General features: G+C 42.5%; 1 protein-coding gene across 1 annotated transcript; it reads right to left on the reverse strand.

The window, feature by feature from the left end:
- Positions 1 to 3,454: 3,454 nt before the first annotated feature.
- On the reverse strand, positions 3,455 to 20,241 carry OLFML1 (olfactomedin like 1). The gene is made up of 3 exons (XM_048487055.1): positions 19,818 to 20,241; positions 15,059 to 15,350; positions 3,455 to 4,849 (listed from the first exon to the last, which is right to left on the reverse strand). Exons 1-3 carry the CDS (start codon positions 20,097 to 20,099, stop codon positions 4,071 to 4,073), a joined length of 1,353 nt encoding a protein of 450 aa, XP_048343012.1. The 5' UTR covers positions 20,100 to 20,241; the 3' UTR covers positions 3,455 to 4,070.
- Positions 20,242 to 21,942: the final 1,701 nt, after the last annotated feature.

The raw sequence follows: 21,942 nt of genomic DNA on the forward strand, positions 1-21,942 counted from the left end.
CGTGCAGGCCAAAATGGAAAACCACTAAAAATACCCAAAAATGAAGCCAGCATTTTGATGCTCCCCACAAGGTGATGCCCTGGGCAGCTGCCCACCTTGCCCAATGGGCATTACACCAGTGCCTGGTAGGATCTAATGTGAAGCATATTGCTGTAGTCAAATGAAAGGTTTAATTATACTGGCAACTTTTAATGTTTGTTTTAAGAACTAGATTAGCATAAAAAGAAACTTTTAAAGAGACATAAAACAGTGGAAAAAGGCAGAGAGGAACTGTGTCAATTGCTACTTGCCAAGTTGCAGACAGCATGGAATTGGCACCAGTTGTTCTGAAAAGTACTGATGCATTCTGAGTAGCACTCCTTATTGCAGTGAAAATGAGATTTTGGGAAAAGGACATTTCCCTGCAAAATAAGTGCTTTGAGTAAAGGCTTGCCAATTTTGCACAGTAGCTTCTTCACCAAAAACAAAAGTGCACATGTTCCCTGTGTGGTTTAAAGTAAATAACTGAACTGTAGTAGTCTAGAAAATGAAGTGTTTGGCTCCATCTTGTGTCCATAGTTTCAACTGCATAAGGATACAATTCTGCATAATACTATAATTCATTTTGGAGCAACTTTTAAGCTGATTATTAAACTGGTAATTGTTTGACTGTCAGAGCTGTTGGAAAGATTTTTTTCTTTGCTGCTTCCCCACAGCATCATGGTACATTCATGCATCTCCCAGGGTTTTTCTCAGCGTGGCTCTCCCAGGCCTGGTTTCATTATCATCCCATACTAGAATGTCTCTAAGGGGGGCCACTTGAGCACGCAAGCCTTTTACTGACCAAAACACAAATGAATGGGGCTAAGTATATTGCAGATGGATCCTCAAGGAACGAGGCCTCTAATATTGTCATGTGCCACCACGCACAGTTGCTGTCCTCCCTGCCTCAAAATATACAGCTGCAGGTAGAAAATCTCCCTTTCAATAAAAAGAAGCTCTTCCATGAGACCACATATGATGTTCTCCATGGCCTCAGAAAGGATAGGCAGATGGCCAAGTACCTGGGGATATGGCAGTCCAGCCAGTCTTGTGCCTTGTTCTCTCTCAACAGGCATGGTGCCAATTCAAAGTATTTCCCCAAATATAGTTTTGGCTCTTACCCTCAATATGGCTACCCTCAACAGGGACAGCAGTTCTGGGTGGGATCACCCCAATCCAAAAGGCCTAAATACCAACCAAAGGACAAAAGTAAAAGAATAATAGCTCCCCTGAAAGGATTGCTTCAGGGGGCAAGGAACCTGTGGCATGACTAGCCATAGTTCTTCAGTCTGTACCCAGGTTGTAGTTTGACAATCATCTCTTGTATTTCACTGACAATTTGTTGTTGATGTGCACTGATGGACCCTGTAATAAAGTTTGGCTACTTTTTAGAGTTTGTTTCTCTTTCTCCTTTGTCTGAGAAGGTTCATCCAATTTCCCCTGTCTCTGAAGCTCTGGAATCAGAGGTCTCAGTATTACAGGGCAAGGGTGCAATATGGCCAATATCTCCTGCCTCTGTGGGGAAAGGCTTCTATTCCAGATATTTCCTGGTATATAAGAAGGATGGAGGTCACTGTCACTGTCATAGATTTGAAAAAAGAAGAAGCTTATTTTCATGTAGCCATCCATGAACAGCATCATAAATACCTGAGATTTTCAGTGGGAGATTTGGCGTATGAGTTTTGCATCATTCCCTTTGACCTATCCACTCCATATTTGGCTAAAGCCCTAGAATTGCTATAAAAATGCTCTGTGGTTGGTTCTGCACAATTTCACTCTCATGTGTGCCTGTACAAAGAACCACTAGATCACAGGTGTCAAACTCGCGGCCCTCCAGATGTTATGGACTACAGTTCCCACCATCCCCTGCCAGCATGATGTTGGCAGGGGATGATGGGAACTGTAGTCCATAACATCTGGAGGGCCGTGAGTTTGACATCTATGCACTAGATGAACAACAGTTACCATAAGCAACACTGGTTTTCTCTGCTGGGAACTTGTAGCTGATATGTGACCATCTAACTGAATCAAGTCAGGGAATCCAGATGAAGCACATCAAAAACCTTAGCACGTAGTTTAACCCTGTGTACACAGAAAAAGTGTGGATCTGAAATGGGAAATAGTCTGGTGATATGTGTGGACTGATGTTCAGCATAAAGACTTACTATTGGAACACCTTCCTTATGAGGAGAGGCTGCAGCGTTTGGGAGTTTGGAGAGGAGACGTCTGAGGGGGGATATGATTGAAGTCTATAAAATTATGCATGGGATAAAAAAATGTTGACACAGAGAAATTTTTCTCTCTTTCTCACAATACTAGAACAAAGGGGCATTCATTGAAAATGCTGGGGGGAAGAATTAGGACTAATAAAAGGAAACACTTCTTCATGCAACATGTGATTGGTGTTAAGAATATGCTGCCACAGGAGGTGGTGATGGCCACTAACCTGGATAGCTTTCAAAAGGGCTTGGACAGATTTATGGAGGAGAAGTCGATCTATGGCTACCAATCTTGATCCTCCTTTATCTGAGATTGCAAATGCCTTAGCAGACCAGGTGCTCAGGAGCAGCAGCAGCAGAAGGCCATTGCTTTCACATCCTGCATGTGAGCTCCCAAAGACACCTGGTGGGCCACTGCGAGTAGCAGAGTGCTGGACTAGATGGACTCTGGTCTGATCCAGCAGGCTAGTTCTTATGTTCTTACTACTCCATACTGTGCAACAGAGAGAAACACATCGTGTCTGATGTGCCTCTGAAGATGCCAGCCACAGATGTGGTGAAACATTAGGAGCTAAAACTACCAGACCATGGCCACATAGCAAGGACAACCCACAAATGCCAGTTTCTATAGATTACTTCCACACTTCAAAATCTTTTATTTTATTCTGCCTTGTTTAAACTAGCATTTCCCAGCCCTGGTTTACTTCAGGTTAATTAAGTACCAGTCTTCTCAAATTAAGCATCTTCTATGTAAATGTTAATGTAAACACCCCATAAACCCTTATTTGTTGTGAATTCTCAAGAGTCTTGCTTTTTCAGATTGAGTTTCTGAAAAGTCATATTAAGTTTAACATTGCACGCATTTCTCAGAAGTATTAACTAAAGTGTACTTTCAAACCAACCAGCCGGTTCATTGTGTGGGGAAATACTGCCATCTGAGTAATTATACTGGTTTTCTAAATACATCTACTCACTGCTGAATTAAAGCTCAGTATTTTGCCTTCCAGGTGATGGGATCTTTTTATATCCTTTCATATTGATTTGAGGATCCTAAAACTCTTGACGGAATCTCTTCATACCTTCAAAGTTCATTTCTTGCTATGTGAAGTTATTTTTTTTAAAAAAGATCAACCATTCCTTTTTCATTTAAAAAATCTTATTAATCTGTTGGAATTGGTACACAGATGCTTTTTAATGCATAAAGTATTCTTGCATGCCAATATATAAACCTTTATTGAACATTTAAAGAAATATATTCTCTACATTAACAAGCTTTCAGTTAATTATGACATTACATAGAATGGACAACAGGACTTCTGTTTTGCAATTTCGGGTTAATCCTTGTATGCCATTTAAAATGCATCAGAATTAAGCAATATTACAAGAAGAGCAATCAGAACTTTAGACACAGGTCCCATTTCAAGGAAGGCAGTCCACATAGTTAAATGAGCTGGTGCCCATGGCTGTCCCCTACTGTGGATACAGGAGTTTATTATTGGGAGATCATCTGCAGCCAGAGCTCCATATGTGTTCAATGGAAAACTTGGGACTAAAATCCACAAGCCCAGGGACAGGTTATATACTTGGTGATGAAGTTAGGGAGCCATTCTTTTCTTCCCTTCTGCAAATTCTTTCTTTGCAAAGAGGGAGATAATCTGCCTTGAGCAGAGCAGATTTCATGGATCTTGGAACTGGAGTGGAAATCTATTTTGTTAAAAAAAATCAATAGCTGTAAAATTAAGTTTAGAAAAAGAGCAAACTGAAAAAACCCCCGAGATATATTCTGTGCTTTGATTTCTAGCATTTACAAATTCATTTATGTGTTTTTGTTTAACTTTTTTGCTTTGTCAGGAATTTGTAAATAATTTGGGACCCATTATCCCAGGCAAACAGCTGCTTTTCCCTGGAGTTATAATGTACCATGGAATGACTTGCTTGACGTTTGGGAAAATGAAACTGGAGGACTTCATGTGGACTGATGGTTTGTAAAGTGTCATAAATGCACTCTATGCGAGATGTACCTCCCACTGGTGAGTTGTACAAAACATACAGCGCACCACACATCATGAAAGCGGCTTCAGCATTCTGTCTTTTACAGGGTGTATCCCAGGTATGCTCCTCAGTCATCGTTTCAGGGTTAATTTTAGTAATTACTAGTTTCCCATTAGTATTTGATTCTGTGTAGATTGTCCATAATCCCAATTCATCTACAGCCAGGTCTATTTTAGTAGAAGGATTAAGTTCATAGGCAGGTGCTTCACCAACACCTGACAGCAACATCTGGCCAGTTGTGCTTCTGTTTTGAATATCAAACTTTATTATCTCATTTAAGGAGCCATGTCTGTGATAAAAGAGAAAACCATTATATACAGTGTGGCCTGTTCCTTGCCAGGGAAAGGGCAGGGCAACTCTCCGAGCAGATTGTGTGTCACTGCTTTCAGTAAAAACACGAATGTTTGCAAACTCTAAAACAATTTTGTTCTTTGTCCCAGTTAAGAAGTAAATCTTCTGGTAATTCTTCTCTGGGTCTTTCAACCATGAGCCATCAGTGTCTCCAGCCTTCTTTACTATCTTTAGGGATTTGATGCCTGCAAGCATGTAGTTGCAACCTTTAAGAAAAAGAAATCAAATGAGGTAAGAAAGTTTAGTAGATGCTCCACATAATGCCTGCTTTAATATTTAAATACTCTGTCCCTCTGGCAACTGAGGAAACCAGACACTGTATCCCTGAGGTGTCTACATCATCACCATCATGTATTATAACTGGTTTAAGTTTTGTTTCAGAAAACTATCTGCAAAAATGAGGCAATGGAATAGCTGTTCCAAATCCAGCTTTATTACATCAGCTTCACTTATACACAGGATCAAAAAGAGACATGATGAAAAAGTCACATCCATTTATTTGGGTGTTTTCCTTATTCATATTCAAAATCAGTGTGGGCAACTCCATTTTTTTTTATATGGCACAGACCATGCAGGTGAGGAGAGCTATAATACACATGCACTCTGCTCCTGTTGCCAACTTACTGTGCCCTGTCATTTGTAACTATTTCTTCCATCTGAGCTCCAATACGGGAAATGAACCAGTCTAGGAAGAAAAGTGATTAAAGGAAGGGAACAGGATGAGGTAAGTGAGGGAGGAGGAAGGTTTCAGCCACCCTCATATGTACACTCTTTTTCAGCTCATTTACACAACATTTGTATCTTTATCATAATGTCCCAACTCTAGATTATTGTGCTGACATACTGTTGGCTAGTCCAGCTCTTGTTCAAATCCAGGATAAGTATTTTTTGTCAGAGACCCATATTATCTGACAAACCCTTTATTGTGCTATTTACTCGAGTAAATAACCGGCTTGACGAACTGTTAGGTCTAAGAATCTTAAGCCAATAAACAGACTCTGAAGTATTGATTAGTAGCGTTTTATTGATGAGGCATCGAAGCACCATACTTGGCAAAGCCAGTTCTAATCCCCGCTGGAAGCCCCCCCCCCCACTCCCATTTTCCCAAGAGTTTGTGAAAAACAGTCTTTGGAGCTGAGGTGTCCCAAGGTTGGCAGCAGATAGCAAGAGAGAGCCCCACAAGATAAGAGATGTAATTCTTTTCTCATGGGACAGAGGTACCAGAGGAAGTCTAGTAGTCTACAAAGCATGCAAAGCCATAAAGATTAAGGAAAGAATGCACAGACGGCAGTGGTTACATATAGCAGGCTGGTTACATATATCTTTCTAGCAGCATTGATTTGTTGTCTTAAGCAATTACATTGAATTGGGAACACCCCTCAATCACATAGATAACACCCCCCTGACACAAACACAGTACTGATTGAGAAGAGATTCTGACTGAAGTTTAAAGAATGTCTTTTAATATACTGTGCCATTTCCAGCCAAATAAACAAGCCCTAAATCCAGGAGGCTGTAGCAGACAGTGTTATGAAATAGATTTTCTAAGCAATCTCTATAATTGCTACCCACTTTGGGGGTTATATTGAAGGAGCTATATTTCCATTTGCTTTTAGAGGTTGTTTTCTTGGATCCTAGGGGCTAATGCTTATTTTTAAAGGCAGGAGATAACTAATAGTCCTGAACGTCTCTACAGCTGTGAATTATATTAAATCATATCAGAACCAATGGAGAGTATTATGCTTCATTTGAAATTAGGGCAAACAACACTTCTGGCCATTGCAAATTATGAATCCAAAGATCAGTGATCCTGAAGAGCACAAAGCAGTCTTTGAACAAGGAGATGACAGCTGAATTGTACTCTTAATGCCCCCAGTTCATGAAATGTGGACTTGGGCTCATATTTGAGTTTGCTAAACCACAAACCTTTCCACTTCTCCCCTCTCCCCACTTCCTTGCCTTGCCCTGCCCTGCCCTGCCCTGCCCTGCCCTGCCCTGCCCTGCCCTGCCCTGCCCTGCCCTGCCCTGCCCTGCCCTGCCTTGCCTTGCCATGCCCTTCCCCTCCCCTCATTTGCTTTGGGCTTTTTTGCTCCACCCTGCCTCCCCTCCTTGATGATTGGAGGTCTTTTAATTTTTATCCATTTTAAGCACTTTTCCAGTATAGATCTACCAAAATAATGGCAGCTCTAATACAGGAATACTGAAATGGAAAAGGGTAAACTGAGAATGACAAGCCTCTCCTCCCATGGCAAGAGGAGTTACATTCGGAGAAAGAAGGGAGACTGGTGATGGGTCTGGCCACTCTCCATTCTTCTGATTCCTCCCTTCTTCTTTCCTTCCCAGGGTAGGAGCTGGTAAGTAAGGCAAGCCATGGGGAAACCCCAAAGCGGACCAAGCTTTTGCAGCACTAGTCATGCCTGCCTAACAGGCTTCAGACTTCCTCAGGAACAGCCAATGACCCCTCCTTGCTCAATTCTGCGGGCAAAGAGTTTAGAAAGTGTAGTTCTCCAGGTCCTCAGAGCCCAATAGTTTGAGGATCCCTGAAGAACTATGTTTCTAAGTGATACTTATATTTGGGGTGTTCCTGGCGCAGCCCCTTCCATTGCAACTTCAGATTATGGAACATAACTACTAGTGCTAAACTGATGCTTATGCTTTTTGATTGTCAAATCAAAAGTAGTGCTTCTGGGGGCAGAGGCAGAAATATTCCCCAAATATTTCTTTAATAGGTGAATGTGTATTTTTATTAATTTGTTTGTTTATTTTTGGAACTGATTTGCTGCTCTGTTTTTTTTTTTTTCTGTCTGATTATGGCTTTTTTCTCTTTCCAAGATTAAACCTGGGCAGTCAGACACAATACAGTTAGCAGAATGAAGTAATTTGACCACAGGGCAGATTTAAATGCTTTGGAGAGATGATGCTGCCTTCACTAGTTATTTAGATGACCCAAGGCAGTTAGAGATCACTGAAGGCAAACAAAGCTTATTCATAAGATGGAAAACATACAATAGACACGTATGTTAGTCCAGTGTTTCCCAACCTTTTTTTTACTTACGTACCTATTGGTAACTCATTTCCCTAAAATTACACCCCCTTATTAGCAAGCCCATTATGTATTTTTTCATGTACCCCAAATGCTCTGGTGCACACCTCTGGGGGTCTGTGTACCCCAAGTTTGAAAACACTGGTCTAGGGATTTGCTCCCAGCAAGAAGGATACACTCCCATCCCATCTTTCTCAGCCCTTTCTTTGGCCCTGCCCAATCAACCCTAGGAGATGAACTCAGGTTCAGATTCCATCTATGCCCAGGGATTGTGGTACTTAGCTCTCATCCACTCTCAGTTCACAGTATCAGGGGTCATCAGGGAAGGGTCAAGTCAGGCAGACATCAGGCAACTGTTGCCCTGCAGCTGCGGGGGGGGGGGGGGGGGGAAATAGCAATAAGCCCTCACCCAGGAACTGAGTCTGTCCCCTCAAATGAACCTAGGAGGCATGCATTGCAAAGAGGGTTGTTGTCAGTGAAACCAACTAGGTGTGCTTGTACTTTCCAGCTCTGCATCCAGCCATGCCTTCAGCTCTCCAAAAAGCAGAGAGAAAACCACTTAGCAGTGGCTGTCCAACAACAAGCTAGAGACTGAAAACTACCAAGCAGCAACTGGGAAGGGCTGTCATGTTTGCAAAATGCACCCGCCAGTCAGTCATGCAGAGCTGCCCTGGGTCCTTGAGAAATGTGCCCATTCCCTCCTTGCACCAGTTTACAAAGTGTCATTTTTCATCAACTGGGGCCAGCACCTGGAGGTGAGAAAGCACCAGAGGCCTTGTAACTGGGCAGGCAGCTTGAAGGGAAACATGGAGAGCCTAGGCTTTCACATGAAACAGAGACACAGCTAGGGAAAATGGAGCTTGGAGCAAAAATCTGAGTTTCCCGCCCTCCCCCACCATGACCAAAGAACCAGGTCATCTCAAAGTCACAAATCTGAACACAGCAAAAGGCTTTTGACACGGTTCCTCACCAGAGACTATTGAGAAAACTCAGCAATAAAGGAATAAGAGGGAAAGTCCTCCCATGGATTAAAAACTGGTTGAGAAACAGGAAGCAAAGGATGGGTGTAAATGGGAAGTTCTCACAATGGAGAGATGTAGGGAGTGGTGTCCCCTAAGGATCCGTTCTGGGACCAGTGTTCTTTAATTTATTCATAAATGACCTGGAAGTAGGGGTGGGTAGCGTGGTGGCCAAGTTTGCAGATGATACCAAATTATGTAGGGTATTGAGAACCTCAAAGGATTGCAAAGAGCTCCAAGTAGACCTTTATAAATTAGGTGAGTGGGGTAAGAAATGGCAAATGCAGTTCAATGTAGCAAAATGTAAAGTGATGCACATAGGGGCAAAAATCCAAACTTCACATACACGTGATTGGTGTTTGGAATATGCTGCCACAGGAGGTGGTGATGGCCACTAACCTGGATAGCTTTCAAAAGGGCTTGGACAGATTTATGGAGGAGAAGTGGGTCTATGGCTACCAATCTTGATCCTCCTTGATCTGAAATTGCAAATGCCTTAGCAGACCAGGTGCTCGGAAGCAGCAGCAGCAGAAGGCGATTGCTTTCACATCCTGCATGTGAGCTCCCAAAGGCATCTGGTGGGCTACTGCGAGTAGCAGAGTGCTGGACTAGATGGACTGTGGTCTGATCCAGCAGGCTCTTTCTTATGTTCTTCTTATGTTCTTATGCCACACAGTGGAAATAATTTTTTTGACATTTTCAAAATGCTTTCAAAATGTTTAACAGCTGTTATAACACTTTAAAGTGTATTAAGTGTCATATGACTTAAAATGCTTTCAAAATGTTTTATTACTGCTGTGAAAACATTTTATGGTGTTATATCCAGCACCCCCAATTGCCCCCCAGCATTGGAAACACAGCACAGATCCAGGAAAGAAAGGAGGGAGGGAGGGAGGGAGGGAGGAAAAGGACAGGGACAATTTTCAAGTCATGTTTTACACAGTAGTTGCACACATTGAATTTTAATACTAACAATATAAGGCACTTACTAACATGAACTCAGAGGCTTAACAAACTGTGGGACCCCTGTTTTGAATGCCAATGCTAGATGCACAGATTTGCTACAACCAAATTCATTGGAGAAAAGGGCAGAGTCACCAAGCAGAGAATGCTTGGGAGTGCTGCAAGGATTCTCTGGGCTCCTGAAGCAAGAGGGATCAGGATTTGCTGGGCTCCGCTTCACATCCACATCTCTAAGGATGGGCTGAAGAGCAGAAAGGGGTCAGTTCAGTTCTGAATCATGGTGGCCCTATGAATTAACGCCCTCCAAAACATCCTGTTGTTCAAATCCAAATCCAAATCCAAAACCTTTATTAGGCATAAAACCAGTGCCAAGAATTTCAAATACAATAAAAAGTTCATTATTGCTCAACTTGCAGTACACAGAGCAAAAACATAGCAACAGCTTCAGAGATTTCAACACTAGAGCTATTTAGAAGCTTAGCCATTTTTGTTTTATCAGAAAGGAGCATAAATCCTGTTGTTAATAGCCTTACTCTTGCAAACAAAAAGCTGCAGTTTCCTTTATAGAGTCAGTCCATCTCATGTTAGGTCATCCACTTTTCCTGCTGCTTTTGACTTTTATTGGCATTATTGTTTTTTTCCAGTGACTCTTGTCTTCTCACAATGTGGCCAAACTACGATAGCCTCAGTTTAGCTATTTTAGCTTCTATAGATAGTTCAGGATTGATTTGATATAGAACCCACTTATTTGTCTTTTGAGCTATTCATGGTATCTGTAAAACTCTCCTTCAAAACCACATTTCAAAGGAAACTATGTGTCAACTTTCTTCCTTGTCCAACTTTCACATCCATACACAGTAATAAGGAATACTACCGCATAAACTCGCATATAAGCCAAATTTTTCAGCGTTTCTTTAGGCTGAAAAATGCCCCCCCTCGGCTTATATGCGGGTCACCCCCTCCCCCCTGCGCAGAGCCACAGTGCTTACTTATGAGTGGCAAAGCCTCGTCCCCCTCACTAACTCACGCTTTCTGTCTTGCAGGCTCAAAGTTTAAGGCGTTGTTTCAGGGAAGCTGCCGACTTTCTTTCTTGCAAGCTCTAAGTCTACAGGGAAGCTGCCTCTCGAGGCAGCCTGTCTATCAGTTTTTTCTTAACTTAAAGAGCATAGCAAAGTGCCCTTTTAGAAAGCCATGGAGCAGGCTTTACCTCGAGAGAGCAACTTCCCCAACTGTAGACTTCAATCTTAAAGCTTAGAAAGCTGGCAGCTTCCCTAAGGCTCGCCTTAAACTTTGAGGCAGGCCAATGAAGAAAGCGTGAGTTAAACTCGAGCCGGCATATGCTTCGCTTTCTCCTGCTTTCAGCCACTTTCCCTCTCCCCAGACCCGCGTGCATCATACATCGCCAAAAAAGCCTCCCACCAAAGGCTACAGAATTTTACCTTTCCTCCAGCTGTGGCTCCTTTGCCAGCTCAGCACCCTGCCTCCTGATGGATCTTTCCCGCCCTCGGCTTATACGCGAGTCAATAAAATTTCCCAGTTTTTTGAGGTAGAATTGGGTGCCTCAGCTTATATGCGGGTCAGCTTATACACAAGTATATACGGTATTAATTTGAAGTAATTTGATCTTGGTTCTGGGGGTTGCTGGAGGGGAGTGTGGGAGGGCTCCTTTGCCCAGGGATCTTTGGATCCCTGGGCCAATGAGGGTTGCTGGGGTGGGGGAGAGGGCTGGAAGGCCTCTGCTGGGACCCCCACAGGCCTTCCTGGCCTTTTGGGGGTGGTGGTGGTGGGAAGACCTCTGCCAGGGCCCCACGGGCCCAGACTGCATCCCCCTGTGTCCCACTTACCTTAGACAGTGGTGGTCTTGGGCAGCCTGGCGGGGGCAAGGGGCTCCCGATGGCGGCCCTGCCAGCCAGCTCCTTCAGCCAGCGGAGGCTTCACCGGCTAAAGGAGCAGTCTGGTGTGGTGGGGCCGGGCCCAGGGGGGGAAGGAGGAGGAGTGTGGGGGTGATTTTCTGCCCCACATGACCCAACAGCAGGCCGCCTGGGGCATATGTCCCCATATGTCCCCGTGGATGCTCTGCCTCTGAGGTGAGCAGCACTGTGGCCAGAAGGTGATGGAGAGTGGGGACAGGCCCCAGAGGAATTTTAGACCTTACCCTTTGCCCTAAAATTTTAATTTTAAAACAACCACAGGCTTTTGTCCCATTGACAGCAGTGGGGGATAAGGGGAGGTGGGCCACTTTCCTCCCCCCTTCCACTATTAAATAATTTTTACCATGTACCCACAAATGCTCTGCCACATACCCCTGGGGATATGTGTGCCCCAGGTTGGGAACTGATGTGTTAGTCCCTTTTTACATTTATCCCAGAAAAATAATTAAAAGCTAGGGTAGTGGTGTGAAAGGCTTTTATCTCTGATAAAAATGTTAATTAGCAATTAAACATGTTTAAAACAGAGAAGTCAGTATCTGACAGCCTTATTCAATACATAAAATAGACAAAAATGATACAATGTTACATGAAAATTGAAGAAAATGTACATTAAGGAGGATTCTCAAAAACAAGTAAAACATTAAGATTTAATTTCTCTACATTTGTTAAAATTCCCACAGTCCTTGACTGAAAAATCTTAGGACACATTTGTGGGCCATGTCAGGATAAAATCATATGTTTTGCAAAGGATTTTGTAGCAAAAATTATTTCATGTGAGGTTAAAATAGGCCATGTTCTATTTATTTATTTTTATTTGTAAATTTATTTGTAAAATTTGTGTCCTGCCTTTCTGCCTTTATAAGGGCCACCAATGAGGCTAACAATTTAAAACATGTAAGATAAAATAACATTTTAAAACCATTAGAATCAATTCCCCTCCACTGAGAGCAGCAGTGGTGTAGTGGTTAAGAGCAGGTGCACTCTAATCTGGATGGAACCGGGTTTGATTTCCTGCTCTGCTGCTTGAGCTGTGGGGGCTTATCTGGGGAATTCAGATTAGCCTGTGCACTCCAACACATGCCAGGTAGGTGACCATGGGCTATTCACAGTTCTTCTGAGCTCTCTCAGCCCCACCTACCTCACAGGGTGTTTGTTATGAGGGGGGAAGGGAAAGGAGATTATCAGCCCCTTTGTGTCTCCTTACAGGAGAGAAAGGGGGGATGTAAATCAACTATTCTTCTCCTAAACAGACATAACTAATTTTTTTTTAAAAAAAGATTTAAAATATGAATGACAGAAAAACAGTGATTAGGAAGGAAGGATCATTAATGGAATGCCAAATGAAATAAAAAAAAGTCTTCACCCACTGGTGAAAAATGGCAACAGAAGGGAGCAGACAAATATTCTTGGGGAGAGAATTCCAGAGCCTTGGTGCCATGACCAAGAAGGCCCTCTGCTGTGTTGCCACCCACCTGATCTCAGAAGGCTGGGACACTTGAAGCAGGGTCTCCAAAGATTACCATAGCATTGTTTGGAGGCGGTTGCTGGTTGGTTGATGCAGAGCAGGTTAAAACTGAATCCAGCGAAGACGGAAGTCCTTTGGCTAGGTGCGAAGAGGGGCGGAGGCTTTCCAGCCGCCGGTGTGGGGGGGGGCCTTATTGGCACCGGCCCCCTCAGTTCGCAGCCTGGGGGTCCACCTGGATTCGTCTCTTTCTATGGAGACCCAGGTGGCCCATGTAACCCGGGTTGCGTTTTACCATCTTCGCCAGGCCCGGCGGCTGGCCCCCTTCCTCTCCACGAAGTGGATCTGGCCACAGTGATTCATTCAACGGTCACCTCCAGATTAGACTATTGCAACTTCAGGCTCTACTGGCAGGTGGCCTACCCTTGAGGAGCTGATCCGGAAACTGAGAGCACTGGTCCAGCATGGGCGGGGCGGTTTCCGTCTTGCTCACGCAGGTGGTGCCTCTTTATGAGATCATACCACACCCGTGTTGCACGCGCTTCCGCACTGGCTCCCAGTTGAATTCCGAAATGCGTCTTCAAGGTATTGGTGTTAACCTTTAAGGCCTTCCACGGTCTGGGACTCCCTGCGTACCTTAGGGACCGCTCTGGCCTTCCATATGTCCCATCGCCGGTCTATAGCGTTTGGCATGAGGGAGCCAATCCCATTGGAGATCCCTGCCCTCTATGATGCGGCTGGCCTCCACCCAGGAATGGCCAGGGCTTTACGTGCCCTGGCTCCCTGCCTGCAATGGAATGCTCTCTTCCTCCAGCTGTATCCGGGCCCTCGCCAAGGGACCTACAAGAGTTCCAGCAGAGGAGCCTGTAAGACTGAGTTATTCCGCCGGGCTTTTGGGGAGGCCGGCTGCTGATAGGTGCCCATTAATAACAACTAAGACCCGCTGTTCCCCCCCTCTTAGGGAAGCGGGGGAGCTAATAGCTGTACGCCATCTGTTTAATTGTTTTAACTGTTTTAAATTAGGAGCGTTGCTTTTAACTATCATGAAGTTTAGTATTTTATTTTGTTATTCACTTGCTGTACTATGATGTGAACCGCCCTGAGCCCCCTGGGGGAGGGCGGTATAAAAGTGAAACAAATAAATAAATAAATAAATAAATAGTGGTCAAGCAGACTTATAAGGGAGCAGGACTAGAAACTTGAATTGTGAATTGAATTGAAAAATTTATTCAATTTTCATGTAACATTCTATCATTTTTGTTTATTTGTCATATTGAAACAAACTGGGAGCCAGTGTAAATGGGCAAGACTGGAGTTATATGATTCTGAATACCTGCTGCAGTCAGTACGCTAACCACAGCCTCATATAAAAATGTACTGAAAGTAAAGCACTATGACTTGTATGAGTCTTCCCAAATAACTTTGGCTGAGATTAATGGATTGCACAGAACACAATTTTACAATGGAACACAATTTTGCACTGGAAAAGAACATACCCAGGACAGAGAATTATTAGTGGTGAATTCATAGCTCATCTCACAATCTTATTCCATTATTATTATTATTATTATCATCATCATCATCATCATCATCATCATCATCATCATCATCATCATCATCATCATCATCATCATCATCATCATCATCATCATCATCATCATCAATTAATTAATTAAATTTAGTATACCGCCCTATCCCCGAAGGGCTCAGGGCGATGTACAGATTAGAATATGTGCCAGGTTTTTGACATTTCAACATCCAATTATGAGACATCCCCCCAAAATTATTTAATGTGGGATTTTTTGCCAGAGATATTTGCCAAGTAGCTATTAACAATCAAGTTCACATGGTAGTGTGATATATAATATGTATGATCATGAGAATCTCAGATTCATACCAGGTTAATCAAGATTTATCAAATTAAACAACAGCAATGATAACAACTGATGTATTTACTGGAAGACCAAGTTTTACATTTGGGGATAAATTGATCTTACTTGCATTAAGCATGAGCTTCACTTTCCTTCTTGTCTCTTCCTCTTCGATTAACTGCTGCTCTACAAGATCTTCATCTATTTCCACACATGTATTAGAAGATTCTTTTTCTGATTCAAAGTAGTCAATTTCTCTTTGAGCTCTTTCCACTCTTGATAGCAAATGGTCCACATCATTTTTAAGTTCTGTCTTTAAAACGTTGAGTCCTTCCAGGCGAGACATCATCCTCTTAGAAAACTCCCGAAATTCTTGTACAAAGTCCACTATATCTCTATTGCACTTCTCCAGTCTGTTCTTTAGTTAAAAACACAGATAATATGATTATATCAAATATCACTATTTTCTTCCATTACAGATGACATTTGACATTAATCTGCATATACCTATTATTAGTGCATAACTTTCTTTCAGTGGCTTGTCACCAGCTGCTTTAATCGAAGATTACTGCTAGAACTATGCACTTGGAATGTACATTTGTACAGGTGAAGTCCCAGTGCTTCTGCAGGCGACAGTTGTTTTTCCATTAATAAACAGCAGGTACACACACTGTGAATATAATCTACCCCATGAATCAGGCACCCTAAACAGAGGGAGGTTTAAATTCATACGATTTTCCTCACACAGCCTTTTCAATGGGAAGAATCATATGGTTTGAGTCTCTAGCTCTGTGGTGGTGAACCTTTGGCACTCCAGATGTTATGGACTACAATTCCCATCAGCCCCTGCCATCATGGCCACTGCGTTAAGTCTAGCTAGACCTGCTGTACCACACATTACATTATTCCTGGGTTGGGGTAGGACAAAGATGTCTGCTTTTTTGTTGTAAGAAGAAGTTCCATAGCCTGGATGAGGGTATAAACTGGGTTGTATGGAAATGAACTCTTGGACGTTAAAAGCACACATAGATTGAGAAGGGACAGGATAGCAATCTATTAATATATTAGAAAGAATAACAGAAAAAAGAGAGGGAGGAAGTCATATTTGCCCCCAGGGAATCTTGGTAAGAAAACACTGATCAGGAAGGAATTCAATGTTCTTCTAAAAGCAATTTACCACTGGACTGTTGACACAATCTAAAACAATTTAGAACGCCTCCCTTTGTCACCCTGAAGTTTCCACTTAGTAATAGGTACCAATGATGTTCCTCTGAATTGCCCAAGCTAATGATAAACACCTAGCTGCACTAAAGTGTAATGATGTTCCACATGAACATTACAAAAAATAAAATAAAATGGCACCATCAGAGATTGGATGTTTATAGAACTGGTTTTGGTGCAAGGTAGAAGGAACTATATAAGAAAGGAACTAATATGCTACGTTCTTATGCAGGGAATGTATGCACTTGATTAAAATCTCAGTGGTAGAATTCTCTTCATTTTTTAAATTTATGGTCATCATTTCACAAAATTCAGAATTCTTCCTATGCAAGGAATACCATAGTATCACTGCTAATAACCACATTTGAGTTTTTAAATAATTTGTTACCAAATCTTCCCCGCCCCTTTATTTTTCCTCATTGAATTCACATCTCAGATCTCTCTCTTCCCCATTCCCACCAAAGTCACTTCTTTTGCCATCTTGCCAGGACCCTAAATACTGCAAATTGCAAAGCAAAGGCTGTTTTTTGTGTTACCTAGGTATACAAATAACAACGCTGTTTGCATTGGGAGCTGTGTGCAGTCTTAGCTCCTAGTTAGGTGTATCTGCACAGTATCCTTATTTACAAATACCTTTGGCCTTCACATTTTAAAGTATATAACTAAAACATCTTAGATGTTTTAAAACAAGACATAAAAGTTTTTATGTTTACCAGAAAACTGTTTCTCTGCTGTGGACTTTATAAGAGAGTTGGGCAACAGCTGACAGCAAAATTTCACTATAGCCTACTAATTTCTTTTCAAGAAGTAGCAAAAATAGTAGCTCTGCTGGCAGGAGTTAGCAGTGAGGCCCCTTCTAGTCCAGATGTCTTACAGCTGCAAGGAGATGGAGCCAAACAAAAGAATCTGCTGAGCCCTGTTAGTGAGAGCTGCAGTTTTGCACATGGCCCTCTCACCCTTTCTTCCTCCAGTTTAGCTAGCCATAGACATGTGAGGAAGAGAGAGGATGGAAACAGGTATTTTTCTACCACTCGTTCTTAAAAATAGGAGAGCAAATGGTATATATTTATGCTTTAGATCTACAACTGTATGGTTATTTCAGGATTGATTTGACATTCTGAATTGTTTGATATGATGAAATACTCATGAGATACACATTTGATTGGTGAATCAATAGGAAAGACTTGCCAGTGCCATCCTAAACAGCTGCACTCTTCTAAGTCTACTGAACAAAATGGGCTTAAAGGGTGTAATCTACTTAGAAAGACACTATTAATTTCTATGATAGTCCAGTTTGCTTTCCAAACTGTCACTGGGGGTAACAGTCTGGAAAACAATAGGCAGCAAGAAGTGGTGGGATTCAAATGATTTAACAACTGGTTCCAAAAGGACTCAGTGATGGGATTACTGAACTAGAAAAAAATTAGTTACCAGCAAGGACGTAGGTAAGGGTCCGAAGCTCTGCCCCGCCCCATTTGTGGTTTTTTGGGGTATTTTTAAGTGTTTTTTCAGTTTTTGGCCTGCAGGGGGTACAGTTTTTAGGCTAGTGGCACCAAATTGTCAGAGATTTTTTGGGAGACTCTCCTGATGATACCACCCAAGTTTGGTGAGGTTTGGTTCAGGGGTCCAAAGGTATGGACTCCCAAAGGAGGTGCCCCATTCCCCATTTTTTCCAATGGGAGCTAATAGGAGATGGGGGCTACACCTTTGAGGGTCTATAACTTTGGACCCTCAAAGGTGTAGCCCCCATCTCCTATTAGCTCCCATTGGATTCCCTGAACCAAACTTCACCAAACCTGGGTGGTATCATCATGAGAGTCTCATAAAGATACCCTGAAAATTTGGTGCTGCTAGCTTAACAATTGCATCCCTGACACCAGGAACCCCCCAAATTTCCCCAGATTCTCCTTTTAAACCCACCCCCTTCAGCATGGATGTAAAGAGAGAATCTGTGGTTCCAAGTTTAAACACTGAAAGTGATGATGTTTCAGGGTGGGGGATAATCCACCCCCAAACAGCATCACTTTCAATGTAGTTTTAACTGGGGACCCAAGATTCTCCCTTTAAGGTGAATTTAAAATGAGAATCTGGGCTCCCTAGTATAAACACCATTGAAAATGATGCTGTTTAGGGGTGGAGTCCAGCATCACCGTGGCCGCCCATGAGGGACGGGGTGCAAAAAGATTATGCACCAGGCTCCATTTTCCCTAGCTACGCCTCTGCCCAGAGGGGAGGGCAGAAAGTACTGCTGGCTGCTGGCTGGGAGCCCAGCCAGTGGGTGGGGGAGGGGCAGGGGAGTCTGTCATCCTTGGCCTTAGAGAGCTCCTTTTATAAGCACGGTCAGGGATGGGGCTTGGGGAGGCATGGCCACACCCCCAGGGGTAAGTGGGGGCATGGCCTTTCCCCCCGAACCCACCCCATAAAAAGTCTATACCTACGTCCCTGGCTACCGGTTCTACTGAACTGGCGTGAATAGGTTGAATCCCACCACTGACAGCAAATCATGATGAAAGGTCACTTGATGACTAATTTCTCACACTAATATTTTCAACTGATAGTTCCAGTCTTGGCCTCACTCTGCCACCTCCTTCCCTGATTCTTTACTGTCTTCTAATAGTCATTACTAACTGCCATTTCGTAACTTCTCCAATTATCTTCTTTGTCTTGTCCATGCAGCCCAAATTATAGAACCTTTGAATAAGATAGAATAGGGATGTTTACCATTATTGTGGTACAATTTTGGGGGGTATTAATAGCTGCCTGACTTACTGAAATTTACCCAGTGAAGGTTGGGACAGTTTGGCTGCAAGCATATAAAATTGCTTTAAAGTCTTGCAAGTAAAGTCTTGAAAAAAAAAAAGTGGTGACTCTGGGTCTGATTCAGAGCACCACCAGCGGAGTGAAGCCGATGGAGTGAGACTTTTCTGTTTTGCCACACTTCCTGCAGACTACTGAGACTTCTAAAGTTCTATTCCTGGGATGGGGGCCAGTGGATCTGCAGAAATAGCACACGGAAGACTAAGCAGGGATCTCCAGTGACCGGGGGTGGGGGTGGGGGGTTTGGAAAGGAATTACCTTCCGCTCCTCTGCACATAAAAGTGCCATTATGCTGGCAAAGAATATTGGAATTTTTGAAGTACCTTCTTGCTGTTTTTTTTTAAGGTGGACAATTTTAAATCTCCCCAGATTTTGGAGTACTTGTGGCTTTAAAAAACTCAGGTCATGATCATCTCTCATTAAAAAGCTGTTAATTTTTCTAAAGATTAAATAAGGAAAAATCCAATTCTACTATTAAAAATATTGGCTACAATTAAACCATTGTTAAGCACAGATTAAGCATATCCTTCTTTTCCTTGACTTTGAAATTGCTTCATTTGGCAGGACAGTACCTATTGTAAATTTCCCAAAGTTTGCATGCTGATAAAATCAATATGAACAATTGTTGTCCTATTCTCCTTTCATAAATGTTTCACAGATACATCTGAAAACACTAGTTTTTCCTCTGTGCCTTTAATGAAACTGTGCACAATACTGACTGCAGTTAGAAAAGAGTTTTTTTTAATTTACCTCTTGTCCTGCTACTGATGGAAAACCCAAACATTTTAAACAAAGAAAATCAAATCAATTTTCTGATAAAGCACAGCTAAAATCTTACAGTACATACCTCTACTGAGAGAATTCTTCGGTTGATATAATGCAACAGTGCAGCATCTTGCATGACATACTGTGCATCTCCAGGGATACATGTAAAGAAAGAAATTAATAAGAATCTGAGTGGTACAGCTGCCATTGTTTCAGTAAACTTTCCTGAATAATTGAAAAGAAAACACTCCAAGAATGGCACTTGAGGCTTGAATGTAATTCTTGCTGGCTCGGCACTGAAGGAAGAAAGAATGCAAAAGTTGAATGATTTAAAATGGCTGTTTGGGCTCCTATGGCCTCTCATTAACACAATAAAGTTGTGCAAAATGGTCTGCTAGATAAATGCATTTCTGGGAGCCAGCTGAGTGCTTTCCAACTTGTGATCTTTTGATTGAGTCCAGATGTTTAGAAATGAGCTGAACAGCATACGTAGGCAAGCAGGATTGATCTAAAACAGCCCTTTCCCTTTTCTTCTCAATAACCTCCAGACTTTTAAATTAATTAGTATATTATGGGTTGGATCCCAGATTCACTACACTGGTGGAAGCAGTGTCCTCTGGTGGATGTTGTCTCCCCCTGGCAACAGAGGCTCATCTGCCAATGGAAAGACCTCATGTATCAGGAAAAATCTATGTCAACCAACCAATCAATCACGCCTTTATTGGCATAAAAAATCTATGTCTACTTGTGCTTACACAACAAATTGTAGGACCTTCCCAAAAAATGTTAAATGGCATGCAATGGTTCTTCTTCCTGCCCTCAAAACCACCCTGAGTACGCGTCTTCCTATGCTTGTTTTACATTTAGGCAGTGGCGTAGCACCCACAGGGAAGGTGGGGGCCCAACACCCCGGGTGGAGCCGCAATGGAGGCATGGCAGGGCTGTGGAGGGGTCGTTGCAAGGTGGGTTGAGGGCAGGTGGTGCCATGGCAGGGGCACAGGGCACTCGCTCGCCCCAGGCGCAGTTTCCCCTCGCTCTGCTCTGCATTTAGGAAAGGGTTCTGTTTCTCTCTTACAAAACACACGTAGATCTCATGGGTTGCAAAAGGACCCAGGTTCAAGAATTGCACTTGTAGTGATAGATCCAACTGAGAAAGAAATCCCAGATTGATGGAGATAGCAGTAAAAGATTGAAAGGGCTTGGTTGTGATGTCTTGCTCTTGCAGTCCTTGCTTCTGCTGAAATGTCTGAAAAAGTGTTTCTGTGCCAGGCAAGTGACTGAGAGAACACCTCGTTGATCAAGATAGTACTGCACAATGCCCCTCCCTCATAACTATCCAACTTATGCTGTGTGAATAAATAGGTGATCAAAGAAGAAAGGTGCCATTTATGAACCTGAAGCAATATGGTGAAAACACTGTATTGTGTATGGTTATGCTTCTAAACTTCAGTAGTGATTTTTCTTTCTTTTGTATCAGTCCAGAATAAAAGGGAGCTGTTATGAGACTATCCCATCTAGGTAAGTGACTACACTTGTTATTTATGGCAACATAAGTGCTGCTTTAAAGCATCAGGGAAAAATTCTACATTTTGGAATTATCATTTGATTACACATCTCAGCATATATGCATGAGCATCTATGCTTAAAATGTCAGATAAATGATGCAACATTTTAAAGGCATCTTTAATGTAACTATAGACATTATTTCTGTATTACTGCTTTATAGAATCCTGTGTATCTCCATTTCTTTAACTGGCATTCCTTTAAGCAGATTATATTTACATTCAGGTCAATGCCTTTATGATCTATGAAACATAAGTACTGAGATCTCTGAAACATGTCTTTTTGGATCAATGTTTAAAAATGTGTTGCAGCATTCATGACCCCATGTTGATGGCAGAAAGGTAAAACTTAGAATTATTTAATGACAATCATTTGTACAAGGTCACTATTTGTCAGGGGGATTGTATCTAGGTGACTGAGATGCATTCCTACCTCATTGTAACTGCTTAACGCTAGAAAACAAAATGCTGCTAAAAGATATATGTAGCCAGCCTGCTATATGTTACCACTGCCATCTGGGGAATTATTTCCTTGATTTTTTTCTTATGTCTTCACATGCTTTGTAGATAACAACACTTTCCCTGACCCCCTGATCCCATGAGAACTGTATTACATCCGTTATCTTGTAGGGCAGGAAGCCAGGT

The sequence above is a fragment of the Sphaerodactylus townsendi genome, linkage group LG02 (assembly GCF_021028975.2).
Source record: "Sphaerodactylus townsendi isolate TG3544 linkage group LG02, MPM_Stown_v2.3, whole genome shotgun sequence".
Classification (NCBI taxonomy): domain Eukaryota; kingdom Metazoa; phylum Chordata; class Lepidosauria; order Squamata; family Sphaerodactylidae; genus Sphaerodactylus; species Sphaerodactylus townsendi.

Coding starts and splice junctions, on each gene's coding strand:
- OLFML1 (XM_048487055.1), bottom strand. CDS start 20,099: ATGAGAGGCCATAGGAGCCCAAACAGCCATTTTAAATCATTCAACTTT. Junction 15,351..19,817: donor GAAGAATTCTCTCAGTAGAG/GTATGTACTGTA, acceptor TTTTAACTAAAG/AACAGACTGGAGAAGTGCAA. Junction 4,850..15,058: donor GAAGCTCATGCTTAATGCAA/GTAAGATCAATT, acceptor TTTTTCTTAAAG/GTTGCAACTACATGCTTGCA.